This window comes from Hyaena hyaena, unplaced genomic scaffold (assembly GCF_003009895.1).
Source record: "Hyaena hyaena isolate Hyena2069 unplaced genomic scaffold, ASM300989v1 scaffold_445, whole genome shotgun sequence".
NCBI lineage: Eukaryota > Metazoa > Chordata > Mammalia > Carnivora > Hyaenidae > Hyaena > Hyaena hyaena.
Genome location: NW_024081077.1, coordinates 1,086,819 through 1,108,237, shown reverse-complemented (window position 1 = coordinate 1,108,237; position 21,419 = coordinate 1,086,819). Strand labels below are relative to the sequence as shown.

Genomic DNA, 21,419 nt, shown 5'->3' with positions numbered 1-21,419 from the left:
CCGCTGGAGTGAGGAATACCGGGTCCCTCTATGGCTCGTCACCCGAAACACGAACTCACAGGCTCATTTCCCAGTTTTTAGTTCCTTGCCTTCCCTCTCGAGCCCCAGTCAGCCAGGAGCGCGGATGCCTGGTGCCCGCGCGGCTCTTTCAGGGGCCCCAGCCGCCCTGGAGCTACAATGGCGGCAGGCGCGCCGCTGCTCTGAAATCCAACTCCAGGAACCAGCACAAAGAAGCAGTTTGTGTCTCAGCCCTCCCCAGGACCAGTTGGCGCGAGGGCACCTGGTGTGCAGGTATTTGGCAAGTATGGTCTTTCTATGCACCGAGCGGAGGTTTTTCTCCCCCGAGCGGAGGTTCTTCTGTTTCGGACTCTCTCCTTTTCCCCTCTCACTCCCCGTAGAGGGTAGAGGGGGATCGCCTCCCACCCTGGAGTCTCCGATCCCGGCCCCATTTTATCTTCCCCGGTTCGCACTAACGTTAGAAGGCTCTCTCAGTGGATTCTGCGTCTTTTTTCTCCCAATCTCTCAGGTTTTGTAAGGTTTCCAATGGCTTCAGATCTTTTCTGTGTGATGTATGGGCGCGAGTGCAAGTACGGAGCTCCTTACTTCTCCGCCATCTTGCCCTCTCTCTGTGTGTACATTTTGTTTAATTTATACCTAAATAGGAATGTTCATTTTTCACTCACTTCTATTATCTCTTTAAATGTGTGTGGTGTTTTCTCAAAAAGAAAGATAATGTAGATATTTTATCATATTAAAAATATACTTCCAGGGGCACTAGGTGACTCAGTGAGTTAAGCATCGGACTCTTGATTTTGGCTCAGGTCATGAGCTTGATCATGAGATCAAGCCCCACACTGGGCTCTGTGCTGAGCATGGAGCCTGCTTAAGATTCTCTCTCCTCTCTCTCTGCCCCTCCCTTTTCTTTATCAACATATATATATGATCTCTCTATCAAGATATATACATATATACATATTCCTTTTGACATTTACTATAGTGATTATTGATATTTAATATATCAAATTTTATTTTATTTATTTTTTTAACTTTCAGTGTTTTTTTTCTTCATTTCTGAGAGAGACAGCATGAGCAGGGGAGGTACAGAGAGAGGGAGATACAGTATCTGAAACAGGCTCCAGGCTCTGAGCTGTCAGCACAGAGCCCGACACAGGACTTGAACCCATGAATCGTGAAGTCATGACCTGAGCTGAAGTAGATGCTTAACCGACTGAGTCACCCAGGCGCCCTCAAATTTTAATATTTAGGTTATCTAATAAGAGTTTGTATGAGTAAGATGTTAAATCGCATTCAAATACTTGTTTGCCCTTCATGAGGATTTTCTTTATCCTTTGACTTATTCATCAGTTAAGGTCCATGAAAAAAATTCTACTTGATCATGGTTATCTTCTTTCAAGGGAGAAATAAGACCCCATTTTTTTCTTTTATACACACACAGACATGCAGAGTGCATTAACCATGACTCAGGTCAAAAAATAGACAAACATAGGGACCCAGAAATATCCTAAATCACAGTTTTTTGCTTCCTTAAGGTGATGACAGTTCATGTTCTATAATAATAATTTACTTGGATTTTTTACAGTTTTACAAATCATATATGTATCCCTCAGTAATATATTATGGATTACCCATTTTCGGATTTTACACAAATGTACACATTCTTTTATTTCATGCTTTTTCAGGCTACATTACATTTGTGAGTTTGCATGTTGTTGGTTTACCTGTGAATTATTCATTTTCATTGCTGTAAATATTTCTTTGGATTAATACAAGGTGATTTATATATCTGTTGTATTAGTATTGTTTCCAGATTTTTTGTTGTTACCATGATCAATAATGCTGGAAATATTCTAGTGTGTATTATAAGAACTTCTCTAGGGCATATATCCAGAAGTAGTTTATGGTGTATGTGTACTGTCACTTGTGTTATGTAATACTAAATAGTTGTTCAAAGTGGCAGTAACAGGTTAAGCACCCATCATTCAGTTCACACTACTCCATATCCTCACCAATACTTGGTACTGTCAGGCTCACTCTTTGTCAAATTAATAGGTGTGGGGAGGTGTTTCTATTTTGTTTAAATTTTAATTTGCTTGAACTCTGGTGAATATGAACATCATTTCATGTTGAGACTGACCCATAGTTTTCTTTTCTTTTCTTTTCTTTTCTTTTCTTTTCTTTTCTTTTCTTTTCTTTTCTTTTCTTTCCTTTTCTTTTCTTTTCTTTTTCTTTTTTTTTTTTTTTTTTTTTTTACTATCTTTACCAGACTCATTAAATACATTGGGAAATTTTATCTTATAAATATAGTAATAGTTTCATGGAAGTCTGATATCTAAGACAAGTTTTCTTATGTTTCTATTATATCACTTTTAAAAAAAAATGTTTATTTTTGAGTGAGAGAGAGTGTGTAAACAAAAGAGGGGCAAAGAGAGAGGGAGACACAGAATCTGAAGTAAGCTCCAGATTCTGAGCTGTCAGCACAGAGCCCAATGAGGGCTCAAACCCATGAACCATGAGATCAAGACCTGAGCCAAAGTAGGAGGCTCAACTTACTGAGTCACCCAGGCACTCCTCTGTTGTATGACTTTTAAAGAAGGAGGGCTTGTGGGTTTCTTATGTAATTTTTTAAAACTACCATATAAGTAATAATGCACATGATAAAAAATAAAAACAAAAACTCAAGTTAGCACTGAAAGACATAAAATGGAAAGTAAATTATTACTACTACTAGTCCCACTCTCCAGAGTGACCACCTAAAATTCCTGTATTTAGCTCTTTTTAAAAATAATCCTAAATGATCTTATTACTCTATTTTTTTAATTTATGAAGTTTAAACAGTAACTCTTAATCACAAACTATCAATAACGGGAAATTTACTCTCTTATACTACCTTATAATGCTTCTTCCAGACTTCTCTTTACAGTCTTAGTTTTGTTTCTTTTAATTCTCACCTTAAATAATGACCCAGAATTTTCTTACCTCTTCTCCCTCACCCTCCACACATTTATTATTATTTTTTATTTAATATAAACTTTATTATTATTAATAACATATTCTATTCTTGAAACTGTAATTGCCTTCCGTGTTTCATCTATTGATTTAGTACATTTGTAAACTCACAATGGTTTTTAAATCATGTTATATTCTTTAAGTGAATTCGGTGTTAAATCAAGTAAATGATGATGTGCAATGCAATTAAGGTGATAACATTAAATTTGGCCAAGGGAGGGCCGCCTGGGTGGCTCAGTCAGTTAAGCATCTGACTTTGGCTCAGATCATGATCTCATGGTTTGTGGGTTCGAGCCCTGCATCGGGCTCTGTGCTGACAGCTTACAGCCTGGAGCCTGCTTTGGATTCTGTCTCCCTCTCTCTCTGCCCCTCACCTGCTCATACTCTGTTTCTCTCTGTCTCTAAAAAAATGAGTAAACATTTAAAAAATTAAAAAAACAATAACTTTGGTTGAATGGAAATCCAGGTAACCAGAATCAAGGTCCGACAGACTTTTTTTCCCCGGACTCACTCAGTTGTCCAAAATTAAGGGTAGTAAGAGAATAGAATAAAGTGAAGCCTCTTAACCTATTTGCACTGAATTTCCCTTCCTGCTTTTCATACATGCCATCTCCTTGCTTTGAGCATCTCTGGAATGTCACTAGAATGAAGGTCTCTCTGCTGAGTCTTTGTGTGTGTCTGTGCTCCTGCTTCTTTCACTCTCTGTCACATATGTCAAATCTAATTACTTTTTTATGAAATTCATCAAAATCTATCTTATATTCTCATTGCGATTATAGATGTATTTCCTTTCATACTCTTCATTAAAACAATAGTATTTGGAGTGGTTAGCAAAAGTACTCTTATCATCATTAAGTAAAAGATTTTTTTCTTTGAATATTCATGAACTGCCTAAAAATTTAATTTGGTTTCTTAGTTTTCAGCCAATGGGGTTTAATATTTGCTAAAAATCATTTAATGCATCCCCACAAACAAGGCTATCAACAACAAAAGAAAAGGGTTGTCTGGGTGGCTCAGTCAGTAAAGGGTTCAACTCTTGACTTCGGCTCAGATTATGATCTCAAGGTTTGTGGGAGTGAGCCCCACATTGGGCTCTGCGGTGACAGCACAGAGCCTGCTTGGGATTCTCTCTCACACTATCTTTGCCCTTCCTACACTGGTGCTCACTCACTCTCTGTCTTTCTCTCTCTCAAAATAAATAAGTAAACCTTAAAAAAAAAAAAAAAAAAAAGGAGGGCGGGAAATGTGCTTCCCTAACAAGTAGAAACATTTAAGAATTTGAGATTTGGCACAGGCATGTATATGGAACTAGACATGGCTTATTTGGAAAAGCAGAAATGGATTAATGCTGTTATAAAAGATAGATTCAGAAAATCGGCTAAGTGTTGGACTTCGGCTCAGGTCATGATCTCGTGGTTCGTGGGTTCGAGCCCTGCATCGGGCTCTGTGCTGACAGCTAGCTCAGAGCCTGGAGCCTGCTTCAGATTCTATGTCCCTCTCTCTCTGTTCCTCCCCTGCTCGTGCTGTCTCTCTCTCTCAGAAAAAAATTAAAAACATTTTAAAAAATTAATTTTTTAATGTTTGTTTATTTTTGAGAGACAGAGAGTGAGCAGGGGAGGGTCAGAGAGAAAGAGAGACACAGAATCTGAAGCAGTCTCCAGTCTCTGAGCTGTCAGCACACAGCCAGATGCAGGGCTCGAATCCACAAAACGTGAGATCATGACCTGAGCCAAACTCAGACACTTAACCAACTGAGCCACCCAGGTGCTCTAGAAGTAGGAATTTTAAGAAACAAATTTTCTTTGGTTTTCTTTGTACATTTTTTTTTCTCTCCTTATATCAGACCATCCTGCAGTTAAACTTCAATTCTAGGGCAGCCTTCCACAGTTCCCCCTCTTACACACATCTCATTTCTCCTTAGCAGTAGTGTAGCCCTTCAGGGTCTAATAGGTGAATGATACAGGAAGTCTCCACCAACCAGTACCAACATTATAGCCTCTCATATCCCATTATGAGCAGTTTGAATTACCATCACAAATGTAAGAAGCATGAAAATTTTGACATTTCTTTTGAGGAGTCCCTTCCAATGTGCTGTAATAAAATACTCATTGGACTCATGTAGTCCCAACATCTTGTTGCCAAACATGCACTTAAATTCATGTGGCATCGCCAGTGTCAAAGGACCATGCACCAAAAAAGGGTATAAAAATCTTCTGAGGAAAAGGAGGGTGAACCAGTCTTTAGCCTTCTAAAATCTCTAAGCTGGAGAGGAAGGTCAATGTGACTTGGAGGTCCCTGTTCTTAGATAAGGAAGTGAAGGATGTTAGTAAGCTGCGTGCCTAAATGCTAGGGAATGAAGCCAACAACTAGGTTGAATTTACCTTTGAACTGAGTGAATTTGATCCAAATTTTATTTAAAAAAAAAAAAAAGCAAAAAAAAAAACCTCCTTTGGGAAATTACCTAACAGAGACTAGATCCTTTTAATGCTCTCAAAATTAATTTTAAAATGATAATTTTTGAAAACCACTTCATTTCACTAAGTTGATGGATGATACTCTCCAAGTCCCAATTGTCACCGAGTCCCCAAATCAGATATTTCTGTGTTTACACCAGCACACACCTGGCTTTGGAGTGGGTGGCCCTTTTATCACTGACTGCTACCAAACAGAGAAAATTATTACTGATGATAAATCCGTTCTTGTGTATTTAACACACCACCTCTAATTTAAAACAACAACAAGAGCAACAAAATATTACTTTTCTAATGTGAAGTAAAATTTCCCCAACTACTTATGAGTGATAGAATTTGTAGCACATTTATCATTGACGACTTCTTGAGTAATTTGGAGAAAGAAGACTAAATTTAGAATGACTGAATTATTGACTTTTAAATGTAATATCAGCATTTAAAATGTTTAGTGCTATTTTGCGTATATTATTTTATTTATCTCTCACAATGTCATAAATAGGTAAGTAATAATAACATGCTGGCTAAGAGGTTGGCATTGGAGTCAGAGACTTGAGCTTATATCTAATTACTGTATTAAATAGCTTGGTGATCTTAGACAAGCTACTTAATCTTTCAAAGTCTATATTCTTATGAAATCCAAAGTGGTTAATGATATTTATCTCATAGGATTGGTTTGAGAAATGAGTATATGAACATAATAATGTAATTATAACCACCTAATATATTTTAACTGCTATCATCATCACCTACTTCTTTTTCCTCATATCATGATCATTATCATTATTTCAGAGATCAAGAAAATAAGCCTGAGAGGATAGCTGTCTTTTCCAAGTGAACATAAATAAGTAGTATGAACCATGACTGGAGACCCATTCCTTTCTTTCTTTTGACAAGGTTTTCTTTTTAAATATGTGAAGAGTTTTTCTCAGAAAGTAGATCCTGACTAATAATCGTCTAGAGCTATGGTAGTTAAATTTAACTAAGAGAAATTGCATTTAGGTATTAGATGGGATTTAAATATGCTTGGATGCACTTTGAAAATGTTGTTCTTTCTTGCTGAATTTTAAGAAAAGACAGCCTTCTCTGTATAATTATTTATGCACTTGGAGACAAGTAGCTGGACCAAATTTTCTCATAAGGCTAATTTTGGTTTTCTAATTCAATGAGTATTGTCCTGTGAATAGATATTCCACAGAAGCCTAGTTTTATTTTCTAGTTTGGATGGATCATGATTTTAGTTTATCTTAATTATCTTAGATATCAAGAGCTAAACATTTCTTCTTAATATCTTTCTTGGAAATATTTCCAATAAGCAATTATTTTAGGAACCTAAGAATTCTTGGTTTCTAGACCTGTGTTAGTTTTCTGTTGCTGTCTAACAAGTTACCAAAAATTTAGTGTCTACCACCCATTTATTACCTTATAATTCTATAGGTCAGACATCTGGCAAGATATGGCCGGCTTCTCTGCTCAGGCTTAAATCAAGTTGTCTGGCTGCATTATCATTTGGAGCATGAGGCCCTTTCCCAAACTCATTCTGTTGTTGACAGAATTCAGTTCCTTTTAGCTAAGGACTGAGGTTTCCTTTATCTGCCACAACTGCTCTTACCTTCTAAAGGCCCCTCATATTCTTGTCCCATAATCCCATCCATCTCAGCAACAGAGAACTCCCTCTCATGCTTCAAATCTCTCCATTTCTACTGCTCCCAGCCAAAGAAAACTCTTTGCTTTTAAAGAGCTTCTTTGATTAGTTTATGTCCACACATGTAATCTCCCTTTTGATTAACCCAAAGTCAACTAATTGGTAATCTTAATTAAATATTTTTTTGATTTTTTCCTTGAAATTTTCCTTGAAATTTTCCTTGAAATAAAAGCTAACATAATCACAAGAGAGATACCTTAACACATTCATAGATTCAGCCCATTCTCAAGGGGAGGAGATTCTACACAACAAAGAACATTGGCAGCCATCTTAGAATTTTGCCCACTGCAAGAACCTAGAGGTCCGGGACAAACAAATGCAAACTTCTGAAGCTATCTGAATATCTGTTTCATCGACTTCTGTTCTCAAATCAACTTTCTTTCCAACTTCCTCTTTCCATAATTGTCATCCACGTTTATCATAAGCTCTACTGACTTTACTTTCAAATATATTTTATATGTTTTTTTCTGTATAGTGGTAAGTTAGTTATAGCCATATCATCCATGCTTTACTGCAATAATGTACTTTCTCCTCCTTCTCAATCTGAGTTTTCACACCCTTCCAAGATGGAAGCCATCCTGCAAAACAATGTCTGTAAAGGATATTATGCTACTTTAAAAATAATCAGTACCATCTCAGGTGTCTGGGTGGCTCAATCAGTTAAGTGTCTGACTTCGGCTCAGGTCATGATCTTACAATTTTGGGATCAAGCCCCCGATTGGGCTCTGCACTGATGGCACAGAGTCTGCTTGGGATTCTCTCTCTCTCTCTCTCTCTCTCTCTCTCTCTCCCTCTCCCCCATCTCTCTCTACCCCTCCCCAGCTTATCTCTCTCTCTCTCTCAAAATAAATAAATAAACTTTAAAAAAAGCAGTCAATAGCTTCTCTTTTCTTTCTTTTTAATTTTTGTTGATGTTTTATTTATTTCTAAGAGAGAGAGTGAGTGAGCAGAGGAGAGTCAGAGAAAGAGGGAGACACAGAATCTGAAACAGGCTCCAGGCTCTGAGCTAGCTGTCAGCACAGAGCCCAACACGGGGCTCAAACCCACAAACCACGAGATCATGACCTGAGCCGAAGCTGGGTGCCTAACTGACTGAGCCACCCAGGTGCCCCAAGAGCATCTCTTTTCTATAGCATCAAATCAGACCTTAAGGCCACTAACAATATGGGCTCACCTATAAACAACCAGCCTTAATGTGTTTACTACATAATCAGTATTCCCCATCTTTTGCTTTATGTAGTCTGATTTATACATTGCCTCATGATACAATATTATGTTTCCTAGCAATTTTATTCCTCTAGCTAAGATGATCTTTTTTTTTTTTCTCTTCGTCCAAGGTAAGAAGTAATTCCCTTGTCACCTTAACACTTTCCTTTATTCCTGATTATATGTTGGTATATGATAGTCTTTTCTCTCTAATTACATAATAGGTTATTTCCCTCCTTATATTATAAGGTACTCAAGAGTAGATATATTTGTCTTAGAATATTCTAAGTATGATACATAGTAATTCCTCAAAATATATATGCTAACTGCTTTCCCTTAATAAAGAAATGATCAAGTCAAAGTCAAAATCTTTTACTGAGAAATACATGTTTACAAAACAAAATGACTTAAAGTGGCTGTTTTCTGTTCATAAAACATACCAGAAAATTGAAGCATTAAATACCTTTGCCTGAGATATTTGAGTAAACTCTAATAAAACTGCCAATTACTTAGCTAATTGCCACCAAGTGGTTTTAAACCAAATTAGACAAATAATTCCCTCAATTTTCTCTTCCTTTACTAATAGAGATCCTGGGAGTAGAATACATATTAGACCTGTATCTGAGTTTACAGAGAAAAATCCCTAAGACTATGTTTATGTCCAATTTTGTTGTTCTCAAAGGACTCTTGTGTTGAAGAAAGATGTATCTTTAATAGTAGTCCATCTTTAATCTTTATCACATAAAACCTCTATGTAGTATTTGGAATTTTTGTCCATCAATTCATTATGAGATTGTCTTTCTCTCTGGCCTCTATAATATTGTTTTCTTCTGGATCTCTTTCTATATCACTTCATCTATCTCTGGCCTTACCAGTCTCCATCCTTCTCTGGATACACCATAAAAATAGGTTATGTTTAAGATTCTGGTCTTGGTATTCCTTTTATGTTTTTCAATTTAAAACGGAATTCAAAATATTTCATTTCTTTTTTCTTTCATATTTCTCACTTCAGTTAATGGCATCACAGTCCTTTTAGTCACACAGTCTAGAAACTGTGTCAACATCTGCCACTTTCCCTCCATGTTTCAGTACCCACCTACTGCCATTTCCATATTGCCTTCAAATTTGTTTTTTGCCTACAGTATTATTTCCACTGTAGAAATATATTCATATTTTAGGCTTGATTTCCTTAAACCTCCTAGCTACTCTGCATACTTGAATAAAAAATGGGACATTCCTGCAAACTTCCATAGTATCATGGTTCTTACTTAACTTTGGATATGATTGTTTTGTATATATTAGCGTCCTTCAACTGGCAACAAACTCCTTAAGGGCAGAGATCATTCCTGTGTCCCTTCAGCTTAGCTCTGTGCCTTTGGCACAATAAATGCTCAACAAATGTTTCTTGAGTTCTCTGCTTTTGCATGCATTACAATATAACTTTCTCATTCAAAACACAGTAACTGTTTTTCAATCTTGTACATTACCCCAAGTAGCATTTTCTATCAAGGTACTTTCTAAATTCTTGATGAAACTACACTTCTTATATAGCTTCAGAATTCTTCACTGGGTTGACCAGACAAGGTTGATGATCTGGTTTGTAATGCCAGCAATTAATTGTTAATTAAATTAAACTTACGAATCGGTCCTCTGATCACTAATGCCAGCATGCTCCTCTCCTGTTTTTGAGTGAAGCAGTGTATTTCTTCCCCTTTTTCCTGAATTATTTTTAAATAATTCATAGATTCTTCACAAGTTCCCAAGAGAAACTACCTATATATCTGCAATAATAAAGCTTTAGATAATTTTTTAAAATCCCTTCCCTTAGAATTCAAGAATGAAGTATGTTTCCTATGAAGTCTAATGCTAATGTTGTGATCTTCCATTGTGATGTGATATTACTTCCTTTAAGTATTCTTGTACAAGTCTAGGGAATTTTTCTCTACCTGTTGTCTATTTTCATCTTCTTTTAAGAGAAAAGTATTTTATGTTCATAATATCTACTTTCGTAGCCATTATACCATGTGCCCAAGGTTATTGAAAAGATTCTTTCTTCCAGGGGTACTTATGGAGACTTCTAAACATATTCTTCCCAATGGAGGGTCTTCTGATGGTACATCCTTTTCAAATGATGTTTGAGATGATACTCAAAATATATTCTTGGCCTTGGTTTTGACTTATGTAAACATCTTGGCTTCAAGAAAGTCACAAAATTTTATTCAAACCTTTATATTTTTTAACCTAGTATGTAAATCCATCCTATTTTTAAAATCAAATAAAGCGTACTTTAATCCTCCTCACTCCCACTTGACAAGACACTAGTCTTTCTTGTTTTTTTAAAAGCAAATTTCACAGCAGGAAAATATACTACTTCATATGTTTGGTTAAAAATTTCTCCTTTGCATTTGTAAAAGTTGAAACTATGCTTGTAATATCATAGTTATCATTTTATCTTCATTAAACAATAGTGGGTATAGTTCTTGCTAGCATTACCTATAGTTGATGGGTATATATCTATAATGCTGTCTTTATTATCACTTTCATTACTGAACTTGTAATATTTTATACCCAGGGAAACAATAAAGTATGTCTCATATGTTTTCCTCTGTTAAATAGGTGAATTATTTCATATGTGTAAGGTAATTCACTAGGAAGAAAAATGGGGCTGGTGAGTTTGCTGAAAGACATACAGGATCACATGCTCATTATGTTTATGAAACATAAATTTCTTATTGCATTGTAATTTTCTTATTGCATTGGCTTTATATACTTTACTTTATATCAGTATATATATTATATATATATCAGTATATACTATACTTTATAACAGTATATATATATATGCTTTATATATATATCAGTGTGTGTGTATATATATATATATATATATATATAGTTTATATATATCATTGTGTGTGTATGTATATATACATATATATAAATGTATATACATATATCGGTATATACTATACTTTATATCAGTAATCTACTTTCAAGTACCTCTAGGTAAACCAACATCACTCAGACATAAGTAGAAGAATTCAAGCCCCTAAAAAAAAAATACAGTCATTTCACTTGCCACCTCTTACATTAAGATCACTGATGCTTAGAAACCCACATAAGCTGTAGGTTGGACACTGAAGAACTCCAAGGGACATTGTTGATATGATTAGAATGTCGGGAAGCTTCTCACACAAATTACAACATGCATGGCCAAATGCCCCAACCCAGAGGCATCTTTTTCAGACCTCTCAGAAACAAGAGTTACCAGACTGTTTGCTCATTTCAATTTCTCAGTGCTTTTTGAGCTCCTGTGTGGTTATGGCACTTCTCTTCATGGAGTAATAGAGAGATATGTAGATAAATAACACCACTTAAACATATAGTTTAATGGACAACTGTACAGCCAATAATTTCATTTGCAGACTCTAGATCCCAATGAAGCCACACACAAGTTAATAACTGCATCTCCTTTCTCAGGGATCCCATCTTAACAAATTTGTTCAGTTTGGCCAAGAACTGGCAGTGACATTTTCTTAATAAAAGCCATATGGAAAATCTGTGCTCTTTCACTAGGTCACTTAGCAAACATTACCTTTGTATTTCCTTGCTGCTTTCTGATCTCAGTAGGAGAGCAGAAGGACCCTAAACCATTTCCTTACCAACTTCCTAAATAGAAACCTTGACTTACTTCATCACTAGGCTACAGTGCTGAGTAAACTCACATATTTCAGGATGGAAACTGGCTTGAGGACCCAAGTAGTGACTGTTTTTCTCAGAGTGGAAATGACAACCTTGATAATTAAAACAAGCAAAATGAAAGGGGTTGGCATTCTCTCATGGCCATCTGTGACTTCTTTGTGCTGGTACTTAGTGTTCAGAGGGGAACTGGATGTTTGAATTGGCTCTCAGTTTTTCAGTTTCTCTGCTAATGCCTGCTTGTATTTCTTCTCTCAAAACAACATGGCTAGAAATTATGATATTAAACCATTTTAAATCACATGTCATGTCATATTTCATTTCATATATTTAGCAGTTTGAAATATCATATCTTAATTGTAAAATTAAATTTGCTATCTTGAGCCAAGCATTATTTTATTGTAGTGGTAACCTTAAACCTTAATTTTTAATAGGATTCTTAGATTTTTATTTTGCTATGAGTAATTATGAAACATGATCTGACTTGTTTTGGTTGAGTTTCAACATTGTATAAAAAGAAATAAAAGTGATTTTTTTTTACCTTTTAGATATTACAATAATTGGGTAGCATGATCAGAAAAGAATATGATATTCATGATTGGAATAAAAGATTATAGACATTTTAGAACATGAGTAATAACTAATATTAAAACACATTAAAGCACAGTTAGCATGTTGAAGCACATGAATAATGCATGGCCAAATTTTGGCAAGTTTGTTTGGCTCAACTTGTTTTTTAAATTTTTAAAAAATGTTTATCTATTTTTGAGAGAAAGAGAAAGAGTGCAAGCAGGGGAGGGGCACAGAGAGAGACACACACAGAATCCAAAGCAGGCTTCAGGCTCTGAGCTGTCAGCACAGGGCCTGACATGGAGCTCAAACTCACGAACTGCAAAATCATGACCTTGAGCCAAAGATGGATGTTTAACTGACTGAGCCACCCAGGCACCCCTGTTTGGCTCAACCTGTATTAGGAGATTCTGTACATCCCTGTTACCTGGTTTTATTAAGATGAAATTGTATGATAGTTAACCCTAAGTGTATTAGACCTTAGGACCTAATGTAAATGCTTCTCTGTATTTAATGCCTGGTTTCAGGCTATTTGACTGTGCAATAAGTATATCTTAAAATGGTTATAAATGAAAGAAGGACAACAATATTAACTAATTTAGTTACTTAAAATAGGTCAGCATTTTAAAAAATCTAGAAGTTATGGTGAAGAAGTGGTTAGGACTACGAATTAAACCACATTTGAGGATTAAGTGGATTTACTTACATGGTCTACTCTGTCTCTGATCACCAAATATAATAGATATTTGAGTAGGATGTAAAATGAGTAAATTTCCAGATGATATCAAGATGATACTACATTTTTGAGGATATCTGAAGATTTTCAGCTGAAGAGAGAAAGTGGTTTGCTCTAATGGTTTGCTCTAAGAGGAGTGCTCAGAATCCATAGATTCTCATTATAGTTCTGTCACTGGCAGTCTATTTGACATGAGCAAGTCCCCTAACCTCTCTGGAAACATTTTGTTTGTGCACTTTATCAATGACTCTTAGTGCACATATGAATGTACGCTTCCTTATGAACAACTCTGTGGTTCCCCCGAGCCTACCCAGAGGTTGGGAATGGCTGGATTAGAAAAGCTTTGTTATGGGGCTAAATGGGTGATGGGTATTAGGAGGGCACTTGTGTTGAGCACTGGGTGTTATATGTAAATAATGAATCACTAAATTCTACTCCTGAAAGCAATATTACATGATATGTTAACTAACTAAAATTTAAATAAAAACTTAAAGAAAAAAAAAAAGCTCTGTTAACCCTTCTTGGTCTCACCTTCTAACTCTTATTAATCTAAGAGGAATTAGCAATAATTCAGGAAAGCTAAACAAACTAGAAATCTGAAACATGAAATTGAGACTAACCACTGAAGCTGATAATTATTTATGAGTTTTTTTTTTTTTTTCCATTTGACCATTGGCCAGAACCCAGAGACAGTGAAATTGATGAGCCAGTGTGTCCTGCTGGCATTGGCTATAGCCTGAAAGGAAATAATCCAGATAATTGGTTAATTGGATGGTACTTACAAGAGAAGCTGGAACTCCCCAAGAATCATGGTCCAGAGTAAACATCTTTTCAATCATATTGGTTAAATAAAACCCAAGAATGTTGCATTTATGGCCAGCATTTATGAGGTTCCATTTTTACTGCCATGAAAATACTGCTTTTAACTGTTGCCTACCAGGTCTTGTCAGTGTCTGTCAGTATTACTTTTCAATGTTAAGTATTTCTGGATGATAAATTTCCAGTATTATATTTTTAATTAAAAAAAGGAAAATAAATGATATCCTAGCTACACAGTTACAGGAGGACAGTATTCAAGAGCTTCCTATGAGAGGCAATCTGTACAATGGTTATGACACAGACTGTTGTAAGACAGCCTGGATGTGAATCATCTCATATGACTCATCTCTTATATTTGATGTAACTTTTCAAGTCTGTAACTCAGGTCAAGTTATTTGAACTTTCAGTTTCTGCACTTAAATTGGGGGTGGTGATAATAGGTTTGTAAGGATTATATAAGTTACATAAGTTAATTTGTGTAAAGTGCTTATACCAATGCTTGGCACATTATAAGTGGTACATAACTCTAATAGCAATTTGCTACCATTGCTGTTTCCTTTGTAGCAGTTTCACATAAAAGTGACTGTTTTTGTATAACCTAACTGAGTCATGGCTCTTTTAAACTGGTGTTCTAACTGAATTATCATAGCGTGATAAAGTCTATCCAGCATGTTCTGGAGGGACAGAGATCTTTGGGAAACCCCTCTAGGAACAGAAGAACTGGTGGATAGCATTTCCTTCCTGGGCCCCCAGCCTAGATACAAGGACATCTTTGGGAATCAGTGCCAAGCAACACTCTCCATCTAGACTGCTAACAGTGCACACGACCCATGCACACATCTGTGGATCTACCCCCTCCAACCCAGCTGGCCTGGCAGGAGTTTTTCCCTGGTGGCTGCAGATCCTCTCCCTCAGCGGATGAACTTGGACCTTGCTGGCACCACATGCCACACTCCCTCCAATATGCCCTTGGCCACAGCCAATGCAAAGCAGTGCCACAAGCCTGGCAGTGTGCAAACAGGCCCATCAGTGGCCAGAACCACTCCAATGTGACTCCTGCCCCAAGGAGAGAGGAAGATAACCACATATACCAGTTCAACTGCTGCCCCAACAGTGGGCAGGGGGCAGACATCTGACTGCAGGCCCTGCTACTAATGAAAGTTTCTCAAGGAATAACAGAGGGAAAGCACTCTGTATTTCAGTGCTACAGAACCTCTGGAAAATACTTAGTCTGACTCAACTTAAGGCAGCCCCAGACGGGCCACAGGGACCAAATTCTGCCCACAGTAGGCAAAGAGAGCCATTGCAGATTAACGGACTGAAGACAGACATGGCTCAGTCAAAATAGTAGGGCTCGTAAAACACAGAGAATACTACCTGAAGCACTAGGTTCTGGTGAACAGGGACCCTGTACTACAGGACCTCTTCTTCATAAGGCCACTCTTGTTCAAGAGCAGAAGATGTAGCTGACTGTCCTAACACATAGAAACAGAGACAGAAAGTTAGACAAAATGAAGAGACAGAGGAATATGTCTCAAATGAAAGAATGGGACAAAAATCACAGCAAGAAAGCCAAACAAAACAGAGATAAATAATATGCTTGATAGAGAATTTAATGGTTATAAAGATACTTACTGCATTTGAGAAAAGAATGGAGGACTTCACTGAGATCCTCAACAAAGATATAGAAAACATCAAAAAGAACCAAAGGCAAAGGATTCAGTAACTGAAACAAAAAATACACTACATAGATTAAATAGTAGGCTAGAGAAAACAGAAGAATGGATCAGAATAATGATCTGGAGGACAGAATAATGAAAAGCAATCAAGCTGAACAGGAGAGACACAAAGTAATAATGAAAAATGAAAATAGACTAATGGAACTCAATGACACCTTAAAGCATATTAACAGTTGCATTATAAAGAACCCAGAAAAAGGAGAAGAAAATTTATTTGATGAAATAATAGCTGAAAATTTCCTGAACTTGGGGAAGAAAGCATATCTAAATCCAGGAGGGACAGAGAGCTCCCAAAAGAATCAACCCAAGGAGGTCTATACCAAGATAAATAGTAATTAGAATGGCAAAAAGTAGTGATAAAGAGAGAATTTTTAAAACAACAGGAGAAAGGAAAAAATAGTTATCTACAAAGGAAACCCCATAAGGCTATCAGCAGATTTTTCAGCAGAAACTTTTCAGGACAGAAAGGAGTGACATGATGTATTCAAAGTGTTGAAAGAGGAAAACTTGCAATGAAAAATAATCTATCTAACAAGGCTATCATTCAGAGTAGAAAGAGAGATAAAGAATTTTCCAGATAAACAAAAATAAAGGAATGCATGGGTATTATACTTGTTCTACAAAAATACTAAAGGGACTCAGAGAGTCAAAAAGAAAGACCACAAGTAGGATTAAGAAAAGTTGGAAGTACAAAAGCATTAAAATTAAGTATATCTTTAAAAATTGGTCAAAGAATCCACAAAATAAAAAGATATAAAATATGACACCATATATGTAAAACATGGAGGGGAAAGGAGTAAAGAATGAGTGAAACTTAGGTGACCATCAACTTAATATAGACTGCTATATACATAAGAAGCTTATATACAAACTTAATGGTAACCACAGATAAAACACCAGTAATAGATATGTAAAAAAATGAAGAGAAAGGAATCTAAGTCTATCACCAGAGAAAGCTGGCAAACTGTGAGAGAACAAGAGAAAGAAGGAGCAAGAAGAACTATAAAAACAACCATAAAACAGGTAACAAAATGGCAGTAAGTACATACCTATCAATAATTACTTTAAATGCAAATGGCCTATTTTAAACAGAAGACATAGAGTGATGGAATAGATAAAAAAGCAAGACCTATCTATAAGCTTCCTACAAGAGACTCATTTCAAACCTCATTTCAGATTGTAAATGATTTTTTCATTTTCATTTGAAATTTTCATTGAAAATGAAGGATTTATCATGCAAATGAAAGTGAAAAGAAAGCCTGGGTAGCAATACTTATATGGGACAAAATAGACTAAAACAAAGACTGTAACAGGAGACAAAAAAGGACACTTTATAATAATAATGGGAACAATGCAACAAAAAGATATATCAATTGTAAATATTTATGCACCCACCCTGGAATAACCCAAATACATAAGATATTTAATCACAAACAAAAAGGGACTACTCAATAGTAATACAAAAATACTAGGAGAATTTAACATCCATTTACATCAATGGATAGATCATCCAAACAGAAGATCAATAAGGAAGCAGTGGCCTTAAATGATACTTTGAACTAAATGGATTTAACAGACATAGTCAGAACATTCCATTCTAAAATAGGAGAATGCATATTATTTTCATGTGCAGACTCATCATTCTCCAGAATAGATTACATGTTAGGCCACAAATCCAAATTCAGAAATATCAAAGTCATATCATGCATCTTTTCTGACCATAATGCTATGAAACTAGAAATTAGACACACACACACACACACACACACACACACACACACACACCCCTAGATAGAGCACAAACACATGAAAGTTACATAACATACTACTAAACAATGAATGGGTCAACCAAGAAATCAAAAGGGAAATCAAAAAATACATGGAGACAAAAATTAAAACACAATGGTCCAAATCTTTGGAATGCAGCCAAAGGGATTCTAAGAGGAAAGTTTATAGCAATAGAGGCCTAACTCAAGAAGCAATAAAATCTCAAATAAATGGCCTAACCTAAAACTTAAAGATGCTAGAGAAGGAGGAACAAACAAAATCCAAAATCAGTAGAAGGAAGGAAATAATAAGTACTAGACAGAAATAAACAAAACTGAAACTAAAACAAAACAAAACAAAAACAATAGAACATATCAGTGAGGCCAGGACCTATTTTTTTTTAAAGATCAACAAAATTGATAAACCTTTAGCCAGTCTCTTAAAAAAAGAGAGAGACAGACAGATAGAGGACTCAAATATAATTTAAAAATGAAAGCGATGAAATTAGAACCAATACCACAGAAAGAGAAAGGATTATAAGATTATATTATGAAAATTAACATGCCAACAAATTAGACAACCTAGAAGAAACAGTTAAATTCCTGGAAATATATAATTTTCCAAAACTGAACCAGGAAGAAATAGACAATTTGAACATACTAATCACCAGCAATGAAATTAAAACAGTAACATAAAAATCTCCCAAAAGACAACTTCATAGGTGACTTCTACCACATTTAAATAAGAGTTAGTGCCTATTCCAAACCATGAGAGACTCTTGAATGCTGACAAAAACTGAGGACTGATGGATGTGGGGGGGGGGGGATGGGCATAGAGGAGGACACTTATGGGGATGAGCACTGAGTGTTATGTGGAAACTNTGGAAACTAACTTGACAATAAACTATTTGTAAAAAAAAAAAAAAAAAAAGGAGTTAGTGCCTATTCTTCTCAAACTATTCCAGAAAATAGAAGGAAAGCTTGCAAATTCATTTTATGAGGCCAACATTACCCTGATGACAAAACCAGATAAAGACACTACAAAAACAACAACAACAACAAAATTTACAGCCCAATATCTCTGAGGAACATAGATCCAAAATTCAGCAAATGAAAACCAACAATATATTTAAAAAATCATTCACCATGAACATTGGGTGTTATATGGAAACCAACTTGACAATAAACAAAATCATTCACCATGATCAAGTGGAATTTATTCCTGGGATGCAAGAGTGGTTTAAATTAAATCAATCAACATGCTATATCAAGTCAACAAGATAAAGGATAACCATATTATCATTTCAATAGGTGCAGAAAAAAAGAATTAGACAAAGTGCAACATCCATTCATGATAAAAACTATCAACAAAGTAGACTTAGAGGGAACATATCTCAACATAATAAGGCCATATATGAAAAACCATATCATTCTCCTGTCTTAATGCCTGACCATGGATGAAATGTCTGGTGATAGAGAAGCCATCTCACCATGATAAGGGTGAAAGTCCTATTAAGGACGGAGGAGAAGGAAGATAAAAGGAACTTTGTTCTGAGTGATATTGTTGGGCTAATATGCCATCTAGGGATTTATTGCATTAAATATATAAACTTCGTACTTGCTTAAGAGAAAAAAACAAAACAATTAAGAAAAAAAACAAACAGACTTAATTTGGAGAAAAATTTGTTTAAAATCCCATTATTCTTATGTTTGACTGTGTAATATTTGCTATTTCATTTCTATTGAATTGTAATAGTTATTTAGAATTCCTCCCATGCTTAATTAATCTATTTGAATTTCTGCAAATGACCAAAGTTATTCTACATGGTAGTAGGGTCTCTGTAATTTATATTTTAGAAGTCATAAGTCAAATTCTTTAAATAAATTAGTTAAATTTATTAGATATATTTATTTTTCAAAAATGTTTTAAATATATCTTTTCTATCCGTACAAAGTGGGAAATCTAAGGAGGGGCTTGTTACATTCATTATATCAAAGTATAACTTGTTAGAAATAAGTTATAAAAAGCAAACCCAGTATTTAGGTTTAGAAATCTATGCTTTGTTCAGTTGAAAAGAGAATTTTCACATTTTTCTATGTGGTTCTTTTGTATCATCATTATCAGACATCAGAGGGCAAAAACAAGTTTGTTAATGGTCAAAATGGATATGTAGTCCTCTAAGGTATTATTTCACCTCCTTGTATCTTCTTCCATTCTTCTTTTCTCTTTTTATATTTCCTTATTTCTTCTTTTTTTTCTTTCTTTAGATTATTTTCAAAGTAATTGCTTTTTTCCTCAATTTTCATGTTTACAATTCAGATGAGCTCAGGTGTGTATAGGGTGGTGTGGCTGTAGAGTCCTTTATACAATTCAAAACAACATCCAGATACTAATATAGCTCTGAAAGCAGAGGCTTAACTACATCATGGTCAATTCTCTGGCAGATTAAATTTTTGCTGCCCACAATTCAGATTTACTTTGATGTCAATATTAAAGACTAACTTAGGTACTCTTGATTTTTATAAAAAGCTTAATTGTTACAACTTCAACAAAAATTCATTGAATTCTATCTGATACAATTATGTAAGATTTCACAGAGGCCACAGAATAAGAGATAAGCTCAGGCCCTAGTATCTTATAACAAGGAATGAATAATCAAACACGGTGTGACCTATACAGGTCACTAGTCCACAAGCCATCTATGACACAAGTCTGGTGAGGAGAATGGCTACACCATTGGTGTGTAGCGGTAGTTCTTCGATGGAGCTCCTCACGCTATGCGGATGATGATGGGATTGGTCTATCCCTCTGTTTTGCAGCACGTAATAGAATCCAAAGGCTTCTTCACCCATTCATCACCTGCCTTCTGCTCTTACATATGCGTGTCTACTACTGTCAGTAAATGATGTACATGTAATGAGAGCTACACACCAGTGTTCTCTTTGGGACCCATATTGTACTACCCAAGGCCATTTGTAATGTTTTTGTTGTTAATTATTTGTTCTGTAATCATTACCTTAATGTTCTTAAGGGAAAATCTTGGGATAGATGCTATCATACCTTTTGCTAATTGCTTTTGGAAGAAAGCACTTAATTTACTTCTTTGTTCATCTTCATTTTGGTGACTGTGCCTTGGCAAAGGGTACTTGGCAAAAGGTAGACATTTGATAAAGCTCAGATTACACAAACTCTTCACTGTCTATGGTTTTAATGAGCGTCTTGTTCCTTGCAGGGCGGTTCTCTTTACTCTCACTTCTGTGGTTGTACTTGTCATTACCACTGACTGGATCAGCTGGGACAAACTGAATCGGGGATTTTTGCCCAGTGATGAAGTTTCCAGAGCATTCCTGGCTTCTTTCATCTTGGTCTTTGACCTCCTTATTGTAATGCAGGTAAGTGTCCTTGTATTTCCCTTCTCTCACTGAAATGCTCTGTGCTTTGTTCTCAGTATAACAAACACTGTATGTAGAGTGAAAGGCTCCATAAAGGTAGAGAAGTACATCGTTTACAGTTGCTATTAACAGGGGCTTTTCTGATCATAGCTGTAGTAGTTTTACTGGGAGGATAAGCTAACTGGGCTTTTGTGAAAGTAGCACCAAAAATTCATTGTATCAACATTCCAAGATGGACCCTGAGAAACCATACAGCATCGTGGTGTTTTCTGCCAAGGCTTCAGGGAAAAA

The 21,419-nt window shown here is 35.7% G+C and overlaps 1 protein-coding gene across 3 annotated transcripts in view; it reads left to right on the top strand.

Moving 5' to 3' along the window:
• The window catches only part of TMEM117 (transmembrane protein 117), a 487,728-nt gene that overhangs the window by 385,792 nt on the left and 80,517 nt on the right, over positions 1–21,419 (top strand). For all 3 annotated transcript variants that reach the window (XM_039253287.1, XM_039253290.1, XM_039253289.1), the window contains one exon: positions 20,969–21,128. In XM_039253287.1, coding sequence (XP_039109218.1) covers positions 20,969–21,128 — 160 coding nt within the window. The remainder of the gene's footprint in view (positions 1–20,968; positions 21,129–21,419) is intronic.